This window comes from Octopus bimaculoides, chromosome 13, assembly GCF_046866305.1.
Source record: "Octopus bimaculoides isolate indiv1 chromosome 13, ASM4686630v1, whole genome shotgun sequence".
Lineage (NCBI taxonomy): Eukaryota > Metazoa > Mollusca > Cephalopoda > Octopoda > Octopodidae > Octopus > Octopus bimaculoides.
In genome coordinates, this window is record NC_142940.1 from 5,656,640 (window position 1) to 5,678,710 (window position 22,071).

General features: G+C 35.1%; 1 protein-coding gene across 3 annotated transcripts in view; it reads right to left on the reverse strand.

Moving 5' to 3' along the window:
• Window positions 1–22,071, reverse strand: part of LOC106872414 (uncharacterized) — a 161,027-nt gene that overhangs the window by 46,371 nt on the left and 92,585 nt on the right. For 2 of the 3 annotated variants that reach the window (XM_089361445.1, XM_089361443.1), the window contains exon 3: window positions 15,091–17,494. In XM_089361445.1, the coding sequence (XP_089217571.1) occupies window positions 15,091–15,202 (112 nt within the window). In that variant the 5' untranslated portion in view covers window positions 15,203–17,494. Of the gene's footprint in view, window positions 1–15,090; window positions 17,495–18,035; window positions 18,055–22,071 lie in introns of those variants that run through there. The other variant, XM_089361444.1, reaches the window with a different exon arrangement.

A 22,071-nucleotide genomic window follows, 5' to 3' on the forward strand; every position in this document is an offset into this window, starting at 1 on the left:
TATAATGATTATGTAATTATATAGTTTTTTCTCTTATGATATAAATATTTACAATATTTACATATGATACACATATTTACTTATGATTTACAATATTTACATATTTACAATATGTAAATAATATTTACAAGAAAAACCATGATTTATAAATACATGCTATGTGTGATTTACTGTAAAACATTTATCAACGCATAACGGAATGTTGCATTTTCTGTAAATGTATTGAGTCCTCCTTTCTTTGTTCCTCGAAGTACATCTAGTACATCTTCTGCGACTCTTTTGTTTTACTGGCATATGATCACCTACACTCGAAATCAACTTTGAAGTCTTAGAAAGCCGTCCGAAAGATCTCATTCTTTTTTTTTTAATAATTAATCCAGTATTATCATTTTGATTATGGCAAATAATCTGTCCAAAGTCAGGCTTAAACGCTGCCATCTGCTAGACTGTATGTATGTTAAAGTTGTATTATATTTTCAAATTTCTAGTTTCTTAAAGATATTTTTAAAGACAAGTAAGTATATATATTATACATGTATGATATATATATATGTGTAATATATAATATGTATTATGCATACATACATTTTATAGATATAAATCACATGTATATATATATGTATGTATGTATGTATGTATATATATATATATGTATGTATATATGTATGTATATATATATGTATATATATGTATATGTATATACATAAATGTATATATATATATATAGATATATATTTATGTGTGTATATATGTGTGTATGTGCATATATATCTTATGATAAATGTTTGTCTGCCTATCTTTGTGTGTGTGAAAGCGTATGTGATATATACATACATTATATATATATATATATATATATATATATATATATATATATGAGAGAGAGAGAGAGAGAGAAAGAGTGAGAGAGAGATAGAGAGAGAAAGGGGCCGGTGTTAAAGAGATAAAGGGCGGTGCCTTTAGTTCTACAAGTTGTTTCTGAACAAAAAGACATCATTTTTCAGAAAGTTTCACTCGGTTTGCGATATTTAAAGGAGACATGAAAAGCGAATGAGGCATAGGGATACCCGTATGTGGCTGTGTGGGTGGATGGGTGGGTGTAGAGGTATAGGCGTATTCAGATTTGTAAGTTATAACCCCAAAAATGTGGAGAGAAATGGAAGAGCGTTGTTTGAGTGTAAAACTATAACGTAGACTTATTGTTGCTAATCCTCTCACAGTTGAAGGAGTTTGTATGATACGTGTGAAGAGATATGTGTACGGGTGAATACACACGCATACACACACACACACACGCGCGCATAAAGGCATTCATCTACACGGTAACAGACGCGTACACGTATACAAAGATAGAAAGAAAGCGATGGAGAGTAAAATGGCTGAGCTGGTATGTATATATGTATGTACATTTAAATACATACATAGGTGTGTGAATATATATACATATAAGATGCATTTGTGCCTGTGAGTATGTAAGTATACAAATAGTGTTTGTATGCATATATATATATATATATATATATATATATATATATATATATATATATATAGTGTGTGTGTGTGTGTGTGTGTGTGTGTGTGTGCGTATATATATATATTTATATACATACGTGTATATATATTTACACATACATACTCATACAAACACAACGGCTGACTTATGTGTGTATATACATTTATATTCATACGCATGTGTGTATATATATATATATATATATATGTATATATATATATATATGTATATATATATATATATATATATATATAAATATATATATATATAAATATATATATATATATAAATATATATATATATAAATATATATATATATAAATATATATATATATAAATATATATATATATAAATATATATAAATATATATATATATATATATACATACACACGTTTGTGTGTATGAGCATGCGCATACATACACACCTATAGGCAAATAATGATCTCAATCTTAAGTGGTATATAAAAGCTTGACTAATTAGCTCAGAGTTTAGTGACCAAGAAGAAGAAAAAAACCAACAACCAGTAATGACAATAAATAATGTACTAAAAAAAAGCAAAAAAGAAAGTTAACAAAACGATGCAAAATAAAAACAAATGTACAAAAATACAAAACCACAAACGCAGAGAGAAAGAGAGAGAGAGGGTAACATCAACAAAGGGAAGAAAACAGGAGACAAACTTCAATGAATACATTATCATACATTATCATTCACCCCTTCTCTCTCTAATCCCAATGAAACAATATAAAAAGGTTAATAAAACAAACATGACAACCATTTATATATATATATATATATATACATATATATATATATATATATATATATATATATATATATATATATACACACACATTATATGAATAAATAAATACTTGTGGAAACATTATCAAAACCATATATATCTTTTTACCCTTTGTAAAAGTTTCAATGGCGAGTTTTAACGCTTCATTTAGATCGGCAATAACACCCATATTTCGAGTTAGCTGGACATAGTCAATTTACTTTGAAAAGACGCGCTGTATGGTTATAAATGAGACGTAGAGGGAACGCTACATAGAAAGACAGTTACTGAGTATGTTTAGAATTTTCTTAATAAGCGCTGGATATTCATAAGATAATTAACGAGAGAAAAGCCCCACTATCTTAATTATACCAGTTATTTTAATGTTGTCGCTATTGTTCTTGTTGTGGCATAAGTTTATCTTGGTAAAGGAAAACTTTATGCTGAAAGGTATTTCAAATGTGACCATCGCATTGTTTTGTATAACGTGGACTGCACTGTCCAACGTGTCCATTTTTTTGGTCTATTTTTAAAAGGAGAGCATATTTGCGAAAGATTTCGTGGCTATTTCGTGCAGATCGTGTAGCTAGGAGGTTTTTTGTTGCAATATCAGCAACAGCGTTTGTGCACGCGTGCGTATGCACCTGTGTGTGTGTGTGTGTAGGCCCGTGGCTCAGTGGTTAGGGTGTTGCACACATGAAGCAAATGGCGATTTTATTGAATAAATTTACTCTTTAGTAATTCAAGTTGTTTTTATGCAATTTTGCTAAATATATCTTTTAAAATGAGATGCCAATGGTATTTTCATTTTTGCATTATTTACACGACAATTTATTATTCAGCGCACCCTATATATATTTTATAGTAATAAACGAGTGAATATATAGTGCGTGTGTTTATATATATATATATATATATATATATATATATATATATATATTGAGATGAAATCAGATTCTGTAATACTTTTTACAAGGAGAACGCAGTGATGCGCTTGAAATGCAATAGAGTACAACCTGGAATTGAAACAGTGTTAAAGACGAGACTTGACTCTAGCTTTAAATTAACCTATTGTCTACGGGTCAAAAGAAACAAACTACACGCACACACACACACACACACACAATCTCCATGTCACTCAACCCCCACCACTTTCTATAGCACTCATCTCTCTATTTGAGTATAAATACATTTTTTGTCTATCGCTCTCACCCTCTCCGTTTATTTAAATCCGCCTACGTCTCTCCTCGTTTTGTTCTCCTTCCCATCTACACTACTTTAAAAAGTCGAAATCACCTCTACTGATCTCCTTAATTTTAATTTGAAATCCAGCCCCATTCTTTATTCTCCGATCTCCACCAGACAAAACCCTTTAATACGAAGCTAGACAGAATGACAAAAGACGGCAGCCGTAAAGCTCATCACAGATTATATGTATACACACACACACAATATATATATATATATATATATATATATATATATATATATATATATATAGTCTACCTTGTAAATATGGATTAATAAGTTGAATTGAATGCTCGTGTAATATTGTTTGGGGGGATGAAAAAGGGGCCAAAGGCCACAAGTCCTATTTTGTTCAATTAAGGATTATGATATTCCAACAGTGAGTCAGAGACGACCGAAGAAGTAGACAGAGGGTTCGTATCATCTCTCAACTGACTTTGGACTTATAATGTAGTTTTTGTCTTTCCAATTTCATTTACGAGGTTTGGACCGACCCAAGGATAAGCTATGGTAAAAATATCTGCACAAAATGCCGTAGAGTAGGATCGAACCCAGGGCATCATGGTCGTGAAGCGAATTTCTTATCCCTCCCCCAATGGATACATCACACAAACATGCCACGCGCGTGCGCACATATTTCTATTACTATTTCTGCCTGCATGCTTATATTTTTGCGCGCGTGCGTATTTGCCTCCATTATCAAAATGTGCTGTCACCAAAACAGACCGAATGTCCACTCAGCCTTGCCATATCGTCTCATTTTGGGAGTTGAAAGCAATGTCTATTTCAGCAGGATTTGAACTCGGAATGTAAAGAACTGAAATAAACACCTCAAAGTAGTTTGTTCGACACTCTAACGACTCTGCCAATCCAATTTTTGTCTTAAAAAATGCTCAAAGCCGGGAATTTTGTTGTGTGGAGGAATAATGGAATGATCGATCGCAGTAGTTGAACGAACAAGAAGAAAAGAAATCATCGGCTGTGTAGTTAAGGAGCTCGCTTAGCAACCACGTAGTTTGGGTTCAGTCCCACTACGCGGTATCTTAGGCAAGTGTCTTTTAATATAATCTCAGTGCAACCAATGTCTTATGAGTAAATTTGCTAGGCGGAAACTGAGTGGAAGCCGGTCATTTATATATGTGGCTATGTCTACGTGTTTGTGCCCCCCGCGTCGCAAACCAACCGGTGTTGGTTTGCTTATGTCGTGTAACATAGGAGATCGGCAAAAAAGGACCGATATAGTAAATACCACCGGTCATAAAAAAATAATAATTGGGTCGATTTGTTCGACTTAACTTTTCAAGATTGTGCCCCAGCATGGCCGCTGTCCAACGTCTGAAACGAAAGATTGAGAGAAGCCATCCATTGTTTCAGTGATGGCTTGTGGGGTGGGGGCGGGGGGCAATGTAGGAGTATATGGAGAGTAAATTGTCGGTCTGATCATCTGCAGACAACCTTTGCTCCGAGGTATACTCCATCAAAACGCCGTAACTTACTCTCTCTTCAAAGCTTCCTCAGGTCAACAAGTCAAACTTAGAAGATATCAGATAACAAGATATTAAATTCTGAACAACCGAAAGAATACAACAACAAGAACCAAGAGAAAAAATAAAAACACCAAAACTAACAGAACGACAATTCAACGTTGTACTAAGTGTCACTTCGCGAGATTATCATTATTTTATTATCATCATTATTATTATTTGTGATATAATTACATTCAATACGTATTAAATACCCTCGAATCAATCTTGCAGCCATCATCACATCGTCAACAATATGGTTCCTGTGGTTAAAATGACGGGCTATTAATATATAATGGCTCCAGTTGTCCGCCATTCAGCTTTCAACTTTGAATATATTTCAAACGTTGGTCGAGTAGACACATATTTGTTTCTTTCTTTACATGTATATATATATATATATATATATATATATATATATATACACACACATACCTTATCATGTAATTCGATACTGTTATGTCACCAGTAAATTAACTAAAATTAGCGCGAATATACGTACATACATATATACACACACAAACATATACATACATATACACACATGCTGTATTTCACGGTTTTAAGGTGGACTACATTTTTTTTCTTAAACTATGTCCCAGAAAAATCAGTCTGCAACTAATATAACACAGGGCTTACGTTACTGGCAAGTGGGGCTTTAAGGAAGGGACTTCCAAAACTGAAGTGCCTCTTAAAAACCTCTGCCCCTTACAAGCCGTCAAATTTATCATATACATTCATATTTCTTTCCCCACCATACAGTAACATACATACACGCGCATACACAAACACGCTTACACACACACATATTATATAAATGTGTGTGTGTGTGTATACACTTATATACGCACACGTGTGTATGTGTAAATATGGGTATATATATATATATATATATATATATATATATATATATATATATATATATGTGTGTGTGTGTGTGTGTGTGTGTGTGTGTGTGTTGATTTTAATCTACACACGTAAAAGAAAGAAATTATTTTGACTTGAGACAATTGTTTGAGACCTTTCTGTACAAGGGACGCACTAGTTGGAAAGCACTGGGTTATATTCTGAATCTAAGTCCCACCGAGTTTTTCTCTTCTCTTCCTTTGTAATTAATACTGGGTGGGTAACACAGGTGTCAATCAAATGCAAGGGTCGATTCAGTTTAATATATCCACCCGTATAAAAATATTTCATCTTGTCATAGCTAAAAAATGATTATTATTTCTTTTGAAAAGTGTGCATTCTGACAATCAAAGAAGAAAAAGAAGGTCAACACGATTTTTTAAAAAATACACTTTGAAATGACAGAAAGTTAAGAAATAAAGAGAAAAATCTTTGAAAAAAAAATGAGAATGAAAAACAATGACTTTTAAGCGAAGAAAGAACAAAGATGAATGTGAATAAATATATTGAAAGAAAATGGTAAGAAAAGGAGAAAAGAAAGACAACGATAACGAAGATGAAAGAGAAGAAAGAGAAGACGACTAGGAAGAAGAATGCAACAACGATAACGAAGAAAAGAAGAAAAGTAGAAAGAGAAGAACGATAATGAAGATGAAGGAAGAAGAGAAAAAGACGGGAAAGAAGGGAAAGAGGACAATGAGACAAAGAAAAAAAAAGAGGAATGAAAGGGGAATAAAAGTAGAAAGAAAAAAGAAGAGAAGGAAGGAGGAGGGAAAGAAAAGAAGAAAAGAGAATAGGACAGAAGGTAAAAGACTACGAGAGACAAAAGTGAAGGAAGATGAGAAAGAGGGAGAGAGAGAGAGAGTAGGAAAGCGAGAGAGAGAGAGAGTAGGAAAGCGAGAGAGAGAGAGAGTAGGAAAGCGAGAGAGAGAGAGAAAGAAGTAGAGATGTGTGTGGCTTCAAATGACACGTAACAACGTAACAAGTCTCTTCAGTGGGACTCGTCCTTGATGTGGAAGTCTTCTGAAATGATCATTGTTGGCCACGCCCTCCAATAAACACTACCGACATCTAGAGGTAGTATTAGATTACAATTAGTTACGGAATGACGCCCAGCCTTTTCACACAAGTATTTCATTTTCTCTATCGTTTGCACATCATTATTATTATTATTATTATTATTATTATTATTATTATTGGTTACAGGTTATCAGGTAGAGATATAAAAAAAAAAAAGAGACAAAAAGAAAAACAAACAAACTAGTTTCACTCTCAGTCAAGATGTTTGTCTTTGTTTTGTTTTTGTCTTTCAGAAGCGGAATAAAACAAAGTTTGTTGATTATTAAAAATCTAATATTTAATTTGCAAAAAAGAAAGAAACGACGATAAAATATTAAAAAAAAAAAAAAAAAAGCAGACAAAATCTATGCACAAGAAAACCTAAAAAACACAAACAAACCATGAACTAAAAGCGATCGATTCATTAAAAATCTTGCTGGGTGAACATTTGTATATCACGTTGAAATTATTAGGTCTCTCTGTCTCTCTCTCTCTCTCTCATATATATATATATATATATATATATATATATATATATATATACATACATACATATATATATATCGAGACAAAATGTGGACAAACACTTACATATGGAGTTATATCATCTTTAAAAGCTGTTACATAAACTTAAACAAGGGTATCTGACAAAGAAAAAAATATAGTATTGATAGGTCTTTACAGCTGTTTCAAAAATTCAGCGATTAGTTGATGTAATAGTGTGTATTACGCAAACGAGTGTACATACTGACGTAATGACTCACATCAAACAACTAGAAATTATTATTAACACATAAACACTATACGGTAATATGTTCAAAGTGGAAGTGCTGAAACGCCGAATTTTCTCATCAAAAAGGATGATCAAATAATATATATATATATATATATATATGGAGGAAAGGAAACGGTAGAGCACCGAACTAAATATCTAAAAGAAATTCAGTTTGCATATTTAACCAATCAATTAGATTCAAAATGCAGGAAGACTAGCAAGAAAAATATTTTTCAAAGTCTATCGTGTTTCACACCGAAACCTACGGCCTGTCATTACTGACACTTGTTTCCAAGTTTCACATTACTTCTGTAGTGGGCCCTAGTGGGTCTGTAAAGTGCGGGGTGGGGGCCGATGTCGGTGGCTGTTACAAGAAGTATAATGCAACGCGATGGCATTTTTCAAAAACTTGACCAACATTTTGTTGTTGTTTAGTCCCGGGTGAGCTATAATTGTGCAAACCTATAATGAAAAGAATTCCAGCCGTGGCCATCACGTTTTTTCACTATGCCCAACACATCTAAAACTACATGATTCAAAGTGCCTTTATTTTCTGAAACGATGGGATGTGAGTTGAAGGAGATTGAGCTAGTATTTCTTACAAGTTGAACGACCACATAGAGACCCCTCGCTAACCTGTCAACCTCATTGACCAGATATTGTTGTTGACCCAAATTGTTCGTTTCCTCGATGACACTCTCGCTGATTCAATTCCCTCATTCATCTCGTTGACTAGTACTTTATTTTATCGACCCCGGAAGGGTGTTGATCTCAACGTAATGAGTCAAAGAAACACCGTGAGGCACTGAAACGATTTTGCCAGCTTGTCACCTTCACTTGCGTAAATAATAGCATTTAGATTTTTCTCTTGTTTGTTGCAACCCCAAACTTTAATAATCTCACGTGCCTTTGTTGTCATAGAAACAAAAAACAAAACTCTAAAACCAAATATATAAAGTAAAATTATTTCTAGCATTGCTACAAACAAGCGGTGTAATGCAACGAAAACGGTAAGATAAAGTTTCAAAATGGCTGCCAACAAATGTAAAATACTGTCATTGCCGATTTGCTGAGCAATTCATTGTCTCCCTTCTCTCTCTCTCTCTCTGCCTTTCTGTATCTCCCTCTCTCCATCTTTCGTGCACGCGTTGTCGTATGTTATCATGCTGTATGTATAGAGATAACAACGTAAATGTTGACAAGCCTTGAGATACAATAACATACACACACACATATATAAAGGTAGGGGTGTATGAGATTGAAACCCAGCTGCTAGTTTGAAATGGCAGCATTTTTGACAAAAGGCTCCCTATTATGAGAGGTGAAACAACGGGATCGTTTACGAAAGGAATTTCTAAATTTATGACTTGACAGGAGATAACAACTGTGTTGATATCATATATGTAATTTCAATTAAGTCCCACAGTATTCCTATACAATAAAACAAGAGTGTCCGCCATTCTAACACACACACTCACATCTTAACAAATAATTTCTAATTCAAGCCCTACACATGTAAACTAATGTTCAAAGATATTCATCATTCCATCTCACACAGATACATCTAACATTCACCTAACGTTATAAGAATTTACCCAATCTACAGTCGTGAACAGCCCAGCCTGGAACGAAATTTAGCGTGTGTGGTAAGAAGTTTGCTTTCTAACCATATAAGTCCGGGTTCAGTCCCACTGCGTGTCACCTTAGGCAAGGGTCTTCTACTGTAGTCTCGAGTCGACCAATGTCTTGTGAGCAGATTTGGTAGACGGAAACTGAAAGCACCCGTCGAATATATATATATATATATATATATATATATATATATATATATATATATATATATATATATGTGTGTATATATATATATATATATATACATAGATATATGTGTGTGTGTGTTTGTTCCCCACCACCGCTTGACAACCGGTGCTGGTGTGTCTACGTGCTCGTAACTTCCCGAGAGAGATCGATAGAATAAGTACCAGGCTTAAAAAAAAAACAAAAAAACTACTGGTGATGATGGGGGCGGGGTTGATTCATTCAACTGAAATTCTTCAAGGCATTTGACTAATGACTGACAAAAATACATACATACATATATATATGTGTGTGTGCCACAAGAAAATAGCATGGTCATCACAAGAACGACTCTGATTAAAGATTTACTTAATCGGGATTGTCTCAGATGTTAAACACCACGACTACCTCGACGACGACCACCACCACCAACGCTAAACTTGATGTAAAGTTATACAGGGAAGTACCTAATACAGATCAATTAAAATGGCGTCCATTATTATAAGTCCCCGTGTATATGTTGAAAGTATTAACAAATGTAACATGAAGCTTTCTGAAGTCCCCGAGATCAGTTTAACCTCGGCTTTCACGTCATGTCTGTTATATTGACTGAGCTGTCGCCATTCAGTCACAGCTGACTGCACACACATAAATAATTACTAGAAACGCCATGGACAAAATACTGAATAAAACGAGAGGAAATAAAAAAAAAAAAACAAGCAAATAAATTAACTAATCGAAGCAGAATTAGGAAAAGCGACCACCCACCCACATATACATACCGCCCTTACCTTATATATATATATATATATATATATATACATATATATATATATATATACATATATATATATATATATATATATACATATATACATATACATATATATATATATATATATATATATATATATATAAACAATAGTAATAACAAACATGATTATAAACATGACGGCTGTCCCAGAATCCGGAAAGACCAAATGAGTCAGAAGTGGTAGTAAAAGTTGTCGTTGTTGTTGATGATGATGGTAGTGATGAGGTGGACGTAAAGGAAATTGATGATGGTAAAAGATAAGTGAAAATAAAAGGTAATAAAATAACGAAAAATAAAGGACAAAAATACAAAAAAAAACAAAACAAAGACGGTACATAAAACAATGATGTGTGATGGGATCATAAATAATAATAAATAAATAAATAAATAAATAAACAGATAAGCTATTATCAAAAGAGGGAACAGGAGGTATTCGATCGCTTGTTTGCTGTTAACTGGTTGCACTTTGCAACGTTGAGAAAGTAGTAGAGTGTAACTGAAGAATAACGATAAATATATAAATAAATAAATAAATATATAATCCCTCCTCCCTTTAGTTGTTAAGGTTACGAGATGACTATCTTGATGTCGATATATACAGCTTTTCTAATGTCATTTCAATGAAAAAATAATTGTTATCTTTCGTGAATTTTATTTTGACTTTTAAAAACTATTTGAGAGAGAAATTAAATTGGCCGGTGATATTAAAACAAGAAATTTTTTTATTCTTGGCGAATGGTTTCAAAAATGAGGAAACTGACTCATTTCATGTTCCGTGGATTTGATCAATAACAAAATTGCTATTCAGAGACATCCTATTACAAACTAACATGAAAAATGCTTTACAACCGAAACGTATGCAATAGTTAAAAGAGTTCCAAAATTGTTAATTATTGTCACCACTCGACATTAAATTTCTGAATAGGTTAAACACTATCCCTTAGTGGGTTGAATCCCCAACCCCTAACTCTCTCGGATTATATATATATATATATATATATATATATATATATATATATATATATATATATATATATATATATGCTCATATATGACGCCTGTTGAGCAAGAAACACTTGTTCCTAGCCTATCCTATCATCTTCTGACTAACCCCAACTTTTCCTTAATGGTATGCTAATTTAGACTATTGATTGGGAATTTAGTGAGATCCCCCTCCCTCCTCATCTGATATCGGTTGCTCTTGCAGTTAAGCATTCGGATACCCTCTTTGGAAGCAAAGAGGCTTTCAGTAAATCAAGAATTTATTTTGCTTTCCTTTCTTTGCATACCTTTGTTATCCAAATTCATGCTTCTGGTTGTTCTGAGATATTTCATACGCCAACATCACATCATCTTGAAGATGAGGCTGTGAAAGTCTATAAAGTCCAGAGTAAGGAAGCAAAGGCCTACAACTTTTCCATCCCATACCAAAAGGTCTCAGAGAACAAATTTTTATTTCGTATACCTGATGGACCCACATCACAAGAAAGGCAAAAAAATGTGAAGCTCTGCCCAACTCATTGCTTCGCAGGATCAATTCTGGAGGAAGGAACAGGAATGAGTCTAAACTGAACGGTGCCTCAGCACGGCCTCAACCTCTGGCTGAAACCAATAAAAGAACACAAGAATAAACGTTGATGATATAGTTAGGAACTTTCCTGCTCAAAGTGGAAGAAACTCATGCAAAAATATGGGAAAAGAAAATTAGCTTGATGCAAAAGGTTAAATTAGAATCTAGTTGTATTTCATCATGTATGTATGTATGTATGTATGTATGCACCTACACATATGAGGGAGTGCTGAAAAATTCCTGGCTTTAAGGGTGTCGCGAAAGGCCTGGTTTGACCCAAACTTCCGAGTTCTTTTACAGGACTGAAGAACTGCTGCAGGACTGAAAGACTGCCGCAATAAGTGAGTAAATATGAGAGGGGAATACGTTGAATGAAATCATAATTAACTGATCCTCGCATATTTTCTTTTACCCAAAGTCAGGAACTTTTCAGCATCATACATCGTATATATATATACCTGTATAATCATAGACGCATCTATGTGTCAAAACGAACGCACACACAAATACACATACACATATATGTAAATATGCAGTTACGCACACACACGCACATATATAAACTCACAGACACATCCATGTCGATACTCACACAAATGCATACTGATTGATATAGAAATACAAATGTAAGTTACACAAATGACTAAAAATATCACACGCACATTCGATAAATACTCAGATAAATACTCACACAGACACCCAGAAGTAAAGGATACAGATCGTTGTTTATAGACACACACAGATTAAATAAATAGGTACATCTACACAGAACTAACTACACACCCATATCTATCTATCTATCTATCTATCTATCTGTCTATCCACCCACAAACAAACATCTACACATTCACACAGACACGTAAATACACGCATGCATCATACAGACATACAACACACACATACAAATTAAAGACACACAAACTAATCTAAGACACACACACACACACACACACACACACACACACACACACACACACACACACACACACACACACATTCACACAGGCAGGCAGGCAGACAGGCACATGTGCGCAAACAATCGAAACGAAACAGGTTCCACTCAGAATCGAAACCAGGTCGCAGAATCAACCTGCCTGTTCTAATGCAGCAAACATCGTCACTGATTCAACGGACTAAGCGTTGTGTCACCTTGTAGTAAAGAGAAGACAAAGTGATTTTGTGACAATAATGCCTTACCCCAACAGTTCGGCGGATCATGTGCATAAAGAAGGATTTAAAAAAGGCGCACTTTCTCTTTTTTTAACATTAATTTAGAATGACTTATAAAAGCAACAGGTGTTCAACACAAACATATCGCTTTTTATTTGATTATGAATGGGCTGCGGCCATGCTGGTGCACCGCCTTGAGGGGTTTGATCGAAGAAATCGATCGCAGTACTTATTCTTTAAGTCTGGTACCTATTCTATCGGTTCTCTTTTGCCGAACGGCTATGTTATGGGAACGTAAATAAACCAACGCCGGCTGTCAATGAGTGGTGGGGGGATAACCACCCACGCACATACACACGTTTGTACAGATGCATAGATATGTACACACACACAGACGTGTATATATATATATATATATATATATATATATATATACATACGCAAACACATACACCCAGACGCATGTGCACACATGGAGGCACACGCACAGACACACTAATGATATATATATATATACATGCATATATGTATACATATATATACATATATATATATATATGCACACACACATGCATACATATATGTGAATATAGATACGTACGTGCACATATATACGCACACATACATAGATTGCTAATAATAATGTTATTTAAATGTTTTATGACTAAAGAACACACGTACACACACATATATACACACACACATATACATGTTGTAGATCCAACAACTTGAAGCACATCACCAGTATATATATATATATATATATATATATATATATATATACACATCTACAGTGTCATCAACGTAAATGTGTGTGTTTGTGTCCTATCTTTTTACTTGTTTTGATCACTGGACTGCGGCCATGCTGGAGTACGGCCTTGAAGGATTTCAGTCGAACAGATCGATGCCAATACTTATGTTGATTCTTTCTTTTAGTTTAAAGTTTGGTACTTATTTTGTCGTCGTTTTTTTTTTGCCGAACCGCTAGTTTACGGGGGACGTGAACAAACCAACACTGGTTGTCAAGTGGTAGTGGTGGGGACAAACATAAAGACACAGCCTCCCTCTACCAGATTCTCTCGCAAGACGTTGGTCCACTCAAGGCGATAGTAAAAAAACAAACAAAGTAAGGTGCTGTGCAATGGGACTGAACCCGAAACCATGTGGTCGCAAGACGAGCTTCTTAACCACACAACCACATTATATAAATATATAGGCTTCAGATTTTAAATTTCTCACTGGTTACCTGTCCAGTCTCCACGTTGCTCACCTGTTCTGTAACCACAGCAATATCGGGGGAGAGTATAAGTCGATTCATCGACCCCAATGCTCATCTGGGACTTATGTTATCGACCCTGAAAGGGATGTAAGGCAAAGTCGACCTCGGCGAAATTTGAACCCAGAGCATAAAGCCGGACGAAATACCGCTAAGTATTTTGCCCGGCATGCTAACGTTTCTGCCAGCTCGCCGCTTTATTTTGCATAAATATATAACGTCAAATTTTTTCTACACGCGTGCTAGACCCAGTAAACTTGAGCAATAGAAATATATAAACTATACACAATACAAAAGTTTTGTCATGTTCGTTTGCAGGTAGTTAGGTGTCTGTCGTTGCACAGCGAGCGCATAGACGACAGCAGCATTCACAAGAACAGAAATGATAAAATAAACATTAAACAGACAGACAAGTATGCCAGACAGGTATACCAGCTAAAATACACGGTGTCCTAAAAGTTACCAAGGAGATTGAAAATTTAATGAAGTTTTAAACAGATTTTAATCTATCAAATAATTATTAAACAGAAACGCTATTTTTAAAGTTTAATTTCTTGTTGACGTTTCGAATATTCTATAGATATTATTACAGGTATGAAAGATATCTAAGTGAACAGGTAAAAAAAGAGGAAAGATAATTAGAAGTACTTACCGTGTGTATTGCACCGTATAAAATGCAATAATCCAATAAAATAGAATGTTTTTAGCAAGAGGTAAATCTGTGGGCATTGCATCCTTTCGCTCGCTTCAGACCACCAAATCATTATATTACATTATATATAAACTCACATATATACACTCAAACATATATGTACATACACGTACATATAGTATATATATTTTTTTGACATTATTTCGTTCCAACAGGTTGTATACATATATATCTGATTTTGCTACATTTTATATATATATATATGAAGAAACTTCCGTGATTCGCCGAAAAAGCAAAGGTTATATATATATATTTACGTTCAGTAATATACGTACGTTCCGCTGTGTGTTTTAGAGACACAACTTCTTTGAGACTTCTTTAGTTTGTTGTGTGTATTTGTTTTTTAAATCAATTCGTATTTGTATAATATAATACATATTATTTACACACACACATACGAGGGGGTTTCCTGTTATTGTTAGCTTTTTTTTTCCAAATAGATTTCCTTGATTACGACCTTAAATAAATTATTTGTAAACGATCCAGCTTGATGGAAAGTAATTTCGCTTTCTTTATATGTCCATGTTCAATAAATACGTGAAATAATAATTATTATGACAGTCGTTATTTTTCGTGTACCGTTCAACTTTGTTTAATATCAAATAGTTTCTCTTTGCGGGTAGCTAAAGTCAAACATTAATTCCTTTTAGCATTCGTGTTTTCCTTCTTTTCTTCCTCTCTCAAACACAGGTTTGCATTTATATATATATATATATATATATATATATATATATATATATATATATATATGCACATACAATCTGTAAATGTATGCTTTATATATAGTCCTTTATTCGTGTCTGTAGGGTTGCATTTGGGCCCTGCCCGGGGAAAAGTAGCAACCGGTGATACTTAATCGCCTGGCAGGGCCTTCGTTCTCCTAAAATGTGAGGGGGCACTACTGTCGTGTTATGTTACCCCTACTCCACTCCGTTAAGTTTCGTCTCCCACTTACACTCACCAACTGTCACTACTTTTGTGAGTCCTACCACTATAGCCACGATCACTCTTACTATAACTTTTGTACGTAAACCGTCGACGCCTTCTTCTTCTTAGTAGTAGTAGTAGCTGTAGTAATAGTGGTTGTAGTAGTAGTAGTATCAGCAGTAGTAGTTATAGCTAATAGTTTCCAGTAGTAGCACTAATCTTCGTTCCTCCTTTCTCTCCAGGTCTCCTGCCTCACTGTCGTCCTCTTCCCCTCCCCAGGCGGCAGTCAGTTATCAAGAAATTTAGCAGTTGTTGTTGTTGTTGTTGTGGCGGTAGTGGTAGTGGTGGTGGCGGTGATGGCGGTGGTGGTGGTGATAGTATCTGTTGTTGCTGTGGTTAAACGTCGCGTGCACCGCGGGGTGGCGGTGTTGTTGGTGTGGTGATTTTGGTGGTGGTGGTAGTGGTACGTGTGCCTCTAGTTTCGTGTTTAACTACTACTACTACTACTACTACTACTACGGCGTTTGATACTGCTGCTGCTGCTACTACGCCAGGTAAGACTAATCCGCCCCAGGTAAAGCTGGTCGGACAACCAGCCAATTGAACAGATCGAAGTAGTGTTCAGCGTGAACGAAATATGTCGGTCATAGTTGCTAGTCTGAGAGAGAGAGAGAGAGATGCTTTTGTTGTTGATGTTGTTTATTTTTGTATTACTAGTTGCTTTTTTTTATTTGCTTTTGTTTACGTTGACACCGTCGTCATCGTCACCGTCGTCATCGTGGTTGTTGTAATTGATGATGATGATGATGATGATATCGATCTAGCAATACAGCTCGGTGTAGTTGTAGGTGTTGCTGTCAATCTGCTTTACTGCCATTGTAGTTTTAAGAACAATATTAAGTATTACTAATAGATAATAATAATAGTAATAATAATAATAATTGTTATTATTAATTATTAAAATTTGTTATAACTAACACTAATTGTTGTCTTTGCCGAAATTCTCTCTTACTGACGAATGTGCAGTAGTGGTCAGTCGAACTTTATTCCTCTTGTCCCTTGGGCTTGATGCATTGTTGGTCACGATGTTAACAACGTTAATACATTGGTCAAGCAAAGACAATACGATATTCACACTGGACACACGTTTTGTCTTCCCGCTGCACGCCTGTCCTGACGTCACACTGGTCACCTGTCCAGTCTCCACGCTGCACACCTGTTCTATATTCACACTGCTCAGCTTTTCTGTATCGACAATGGTCATCTGTCCTGTGTTTGCGCTGATCACCTGGTCACTCCTCACCTGTTCACTCAGGACGGCCATCTCTATCTTTCACCTTAATTGGATCTTCATTTATTTATTCATTTATTCATTTTTTTCTTTCTTGTCTTTACAAAGCATATCGCGAGAAACAATCTGTAAATACAATAAAAAGAGAACGAGATTAATAATAATTAATCAATAAGAGAACGAGATTAATAATAATTAATCAATCAATCACTTAAAATTCGATAAGACAAGGACAACAGCGATAGGAGAAAGTTTTAGCGATGGTATTTACCAATGGAGGCTCTCACTACTAAAACAAAACAAAAATGAATAAAAAACGATATATCCTTTCCTACTCTAGGCACAAGGCCCGAATGTTTGTGGGGAGGGGCAGTCGATTAGATCGACCCCAGTACGCAACTGGTACCTAATTTAACGACCCTGAAAGGATGAAAGGCAAAGTCGACCTCGGCGGAATTTGAACTCAGAACGTAGCGGCAGACGAAATACCGCTAAGTATAATTAATCCGTTCCAGCCCCACAAAAAAAAAAAAAAAAGAAAAAACACTCAAAAAGAATTTTTTATGGGCTTTAAAACAGAAAAGGTGTGGTTACAAGTAAAATGATAATTATAAAAAAAAAGAGAATGCAAAAGAAATATGTAAACGAGTTTTATCAACAGAATTACCTTAAAGATGGAACGATTTGTGTGCTCGTACAGCAGAATTCTGCTCGTAGTTCAAGACAAAGGTTCGCACGAGTCTCGGCTCGTACAGCAAGCTACTCGTACAATGGGGCACTCGTACTGTGAGGTTCTACTGTAATTTACCTGTCAGGTTAATAACTCTCAGAACTGTTGGCAATAACATTGACCAGAGATGTGTGTTGATGCGTTCCTCAACATTTTCAATGAAACGATAACGACATGGATAGTTGCTTGGTTCGGTTGGTAGATGGACTTAGAGAAACCGACTGAAGCATTCAGCTGATATGGTTTGTCTTTTATTGTTTGTATTTCCAGTTCCTACCTGACAAGCAGGCCATACTGACATCACGTGTCAAAGGTGAAAGGTCAGAAGCGCAATCTATAGTTTCGTTTCTCCTCGTCGTCGTCGTCTTTGCTATATCTGAATCAAATTCGTGGGGAAAAAAGGAGTGGGAGCGGAAAACAAAACAATGTAGATGGAGTAAAGGTGAGTAGGGGTCGTGGTGATGGCGGTGGTGGTGGTGGCGATGGTGGTGGTGGTGATGGCAATGATGTGGGAATGTGACATGTTGTTTTATCTTTCTGTAGATGTGTGTGTGTGTGTGTATGTGAGCGTATATGTGTGCATGATTATGTGTATGTATGTATATATATGAGTGTGTGTCCCTGAGAAAGTACATGCATGTAGGTGAGAGATAGATTGATACGTGCAGAGAGAGAGAAAGAGAGAGAGAGAGAGAGAGAGAGAGAGAGGAGAGAGACAGGAAGAGAGAAAGAGAGGGAGCGGAAATGTCCCAGACCGAATGTTATTTTTTCTCTAAATAGTGTGCATGTGTATGTATGTGTATTTCTGTACGTGTGTATATGTCTGTATTTTCGTGTGTGTATGATGTATATGTTTGTAGATCTATCTACCCCTTTCTCCCTCTGTCTGTCTATCTATCTATCTATCTATTTTTTCTATCTATCTACCTACCTATCGCTCTACATATATATATATATATATATATATATATATATATATATATATATATATATATGTATATATATATATATATATATATATATATATATACACATATATACATATACTCATCTCTCTCTTTCCCTTTATTTATATATATATATATATATATATATATATATATATAACAAAATGGGACAAGAACGTAAAACATCCAGAGAGTTAGGTGATGCAAAAATGGGACAACAAAACACCCAGATAGACGATACAAAGAAAGCAAGAACGGGTCATTCGGAGTTTTCTTTCCTCAGTCGAGTTCCAGATTATATTTGCAATTCCGATAACTAGCCGAAATTGCAAAGATAATCCGGAACTCGACCGAGGAAAGAAAACTCCGAATGACCCGTTCTTGCTTTCTTTGTATCGTCTATCTGGGTGTTTTACGTTCTTGTCGCATTTTGTATTTTTTATATATAAAACATATAGCAGCGTACGTTCACTTTGGTCTCTTCTATGTAAGTATATATATATATATATATATATATATATATATATATATATATATGGAGAGAAGAGAGATTGAGAAAGAGGGGGAAAGAGAAAGAAATAAAGAAAGGAGGGTCGAAACACGGTGACAAAAATTTCGGGGAAAAATGTAAAAAAAATAAATTGCGTTTGCAAAAAGAAATCTTCTCGACTTTTTATTCTCTGTGCTTAGACATAAATAAACTTGTCTAACTTTTCTTTGCGTTTCCTTTTTGCTGCTTTTAATAGTCACATATGTCTTGTTGTATAAACCAACGGGTAGGTTTTTTTTGTTGTTGTTGTAACAACCATTGTAGATCGTACAGAAAACTTTGGTGAAACATTTATTTTTTGCTGTTAGTTTTAGCTTCGTTCTAGATTTATGGCACCAAAACAAAGTGGTTCTTTATGAACTGCGCATACGCGTACATCCTACATATACACAAAAGTACATATTTACATACACATCTACGTACATAGACGTACATAAATTCAACATCTTCCCCCCCTCTCATTTGTTTCATAACAACTCATTCACTCTTTCTTTCTGCTTTTCTTTATTTCCATATCTTTATATGTTTAGTCCCCTCTTTTTCACAAATACACCCCCCCCCACAAAACTATCTTGGTCACTTTTTATCATTACTGTCTGACTGTCTTTACCTTTCTCCCAATTTCTCTTCTGCTCTGTATACTCCTCTTTGTACTTTTATATCTAAATTTGTCTATCTATCTATCCTTATCTATCTATCTATCTATCTGTCTGTTTGTCTATCTATCTATCTATCTATCTATCTATCTATCTATTTCACTGGCAGGATTTGAACCAAGCACTGCAAGCCCAGAAACAACACACACACATTCATTTATTTCTGCAATGCTTACATCTGTGAATTATCCTAATTCAAATCTAGGTGAAGCCGGCCGTTTAGAGCTAAGTGTTTTGTCCACGAATACAACCCGTTGTCCTCAGATCAATGTTTCTTTCCATATAGATTCAAGAACTAGAACCTTCAAAATATTAGATTTTTAAACAAATTCTATTCATTCGTGAACATTACTCTTGTTGGACGAATGACCTCAAAGAATAGCGAAACAGACCATCTGTGTTTCGCTTCCGCTATTGCCACATAAATGTCGATCTTTTCCTGGGTCGATAAAACAAAATATCAGGTTAAAAAAACCTGACGTCGATTAACTTCACTACATCACCTTTTCTGTGAGTGTATGGCAATGCTATAAAAATCATTATTTCATTTACTTTTACATATTCACCTTTTATATCTCGCTTTTTTTCTGTAGAAAACAAATTTATAGATTGTTCGCCTCTCTTATGGCCTTGTGCCCACGTTTAAAATTCATTCTATTATGTTTAAAAGAGAAACATTGAATATGGAAACAATAGGCACGAAAACAGAGGTTCCATGTGTTGTATTGTTTTCTATAGTGTCTCTGTGTTCTGTTCTCTATTACTAGGGAATAGTATTAGGTATGGAGAAACTATCGGCAATTGTATAACATAGTCAGGCACAAAAGACATTATTTGATGTATAGCGATACTATAGGTAATAATGTAACATATAGTAACGCTATAAACATTATAGTACTCATCAGAGGGAGCCCATAGATAATAGTATAATACGTAGAGCTACAACAAACCAACGGTTTCTGATCTTTTTATTCAATGAAGCGGTTTCATGCAAGACAATTTTTCCTCGGACCGGTGGGGTCACAAACAACAGATCACAATGGAGTGTATAATATATAACTTAGTTATTGTATATATAAAACTGACGTTCCGTCGATTATGGCGATGAGGGTTCTAGTGCAAGTGGCTGAACACTCCACAGACACACGTACTCTTAACGTAGTTCTCAGGGAGATTCAGCGTGATACACAATGTGACAAGGCTGGCCCTTTGAAATATAGGTGCAACTCATTTTTGCCAGATGAGTGAACTGGAACAACGTGAAATAAGGTGTCTTGCCCAAGGACACAGCGTGTGGCCGAGTATCGAACACACGACCTTAACACGACTTTACTGCTTATTACGCTCTCTGCTCGACTGACGCTTTTTTCTCAAGCATTTGCCTATTCAGTTCTGACACCAGGTTATTAGTATTGCTATGCCTAAGCAAAATATGGACATATCTGTCTGCATACATATAAGTCAATATAACTGTACACACACACACACACACACACACACACGCACACACACAATCTCTCTCACACATACATACACACATACATACATACATACACACACATACATACATACACACATATACATACACACATGCTATCTCTCTCACACACACGCACGCACACACAAACATATGCACACGCAAACACACGCTCTCTCTCTCTCTCTCTCACATACATGCACACACATGCTCTGCTCTCTCTCTCTCCCTCTCACACACATCCTTTTAGAAAAAAAATTCTTAATAATTGTGTTTTCCTAAAAACATAGAACGAAAAAAAATAGATAAATATGAAATGTAACCAAATACCAAAAAATACAAG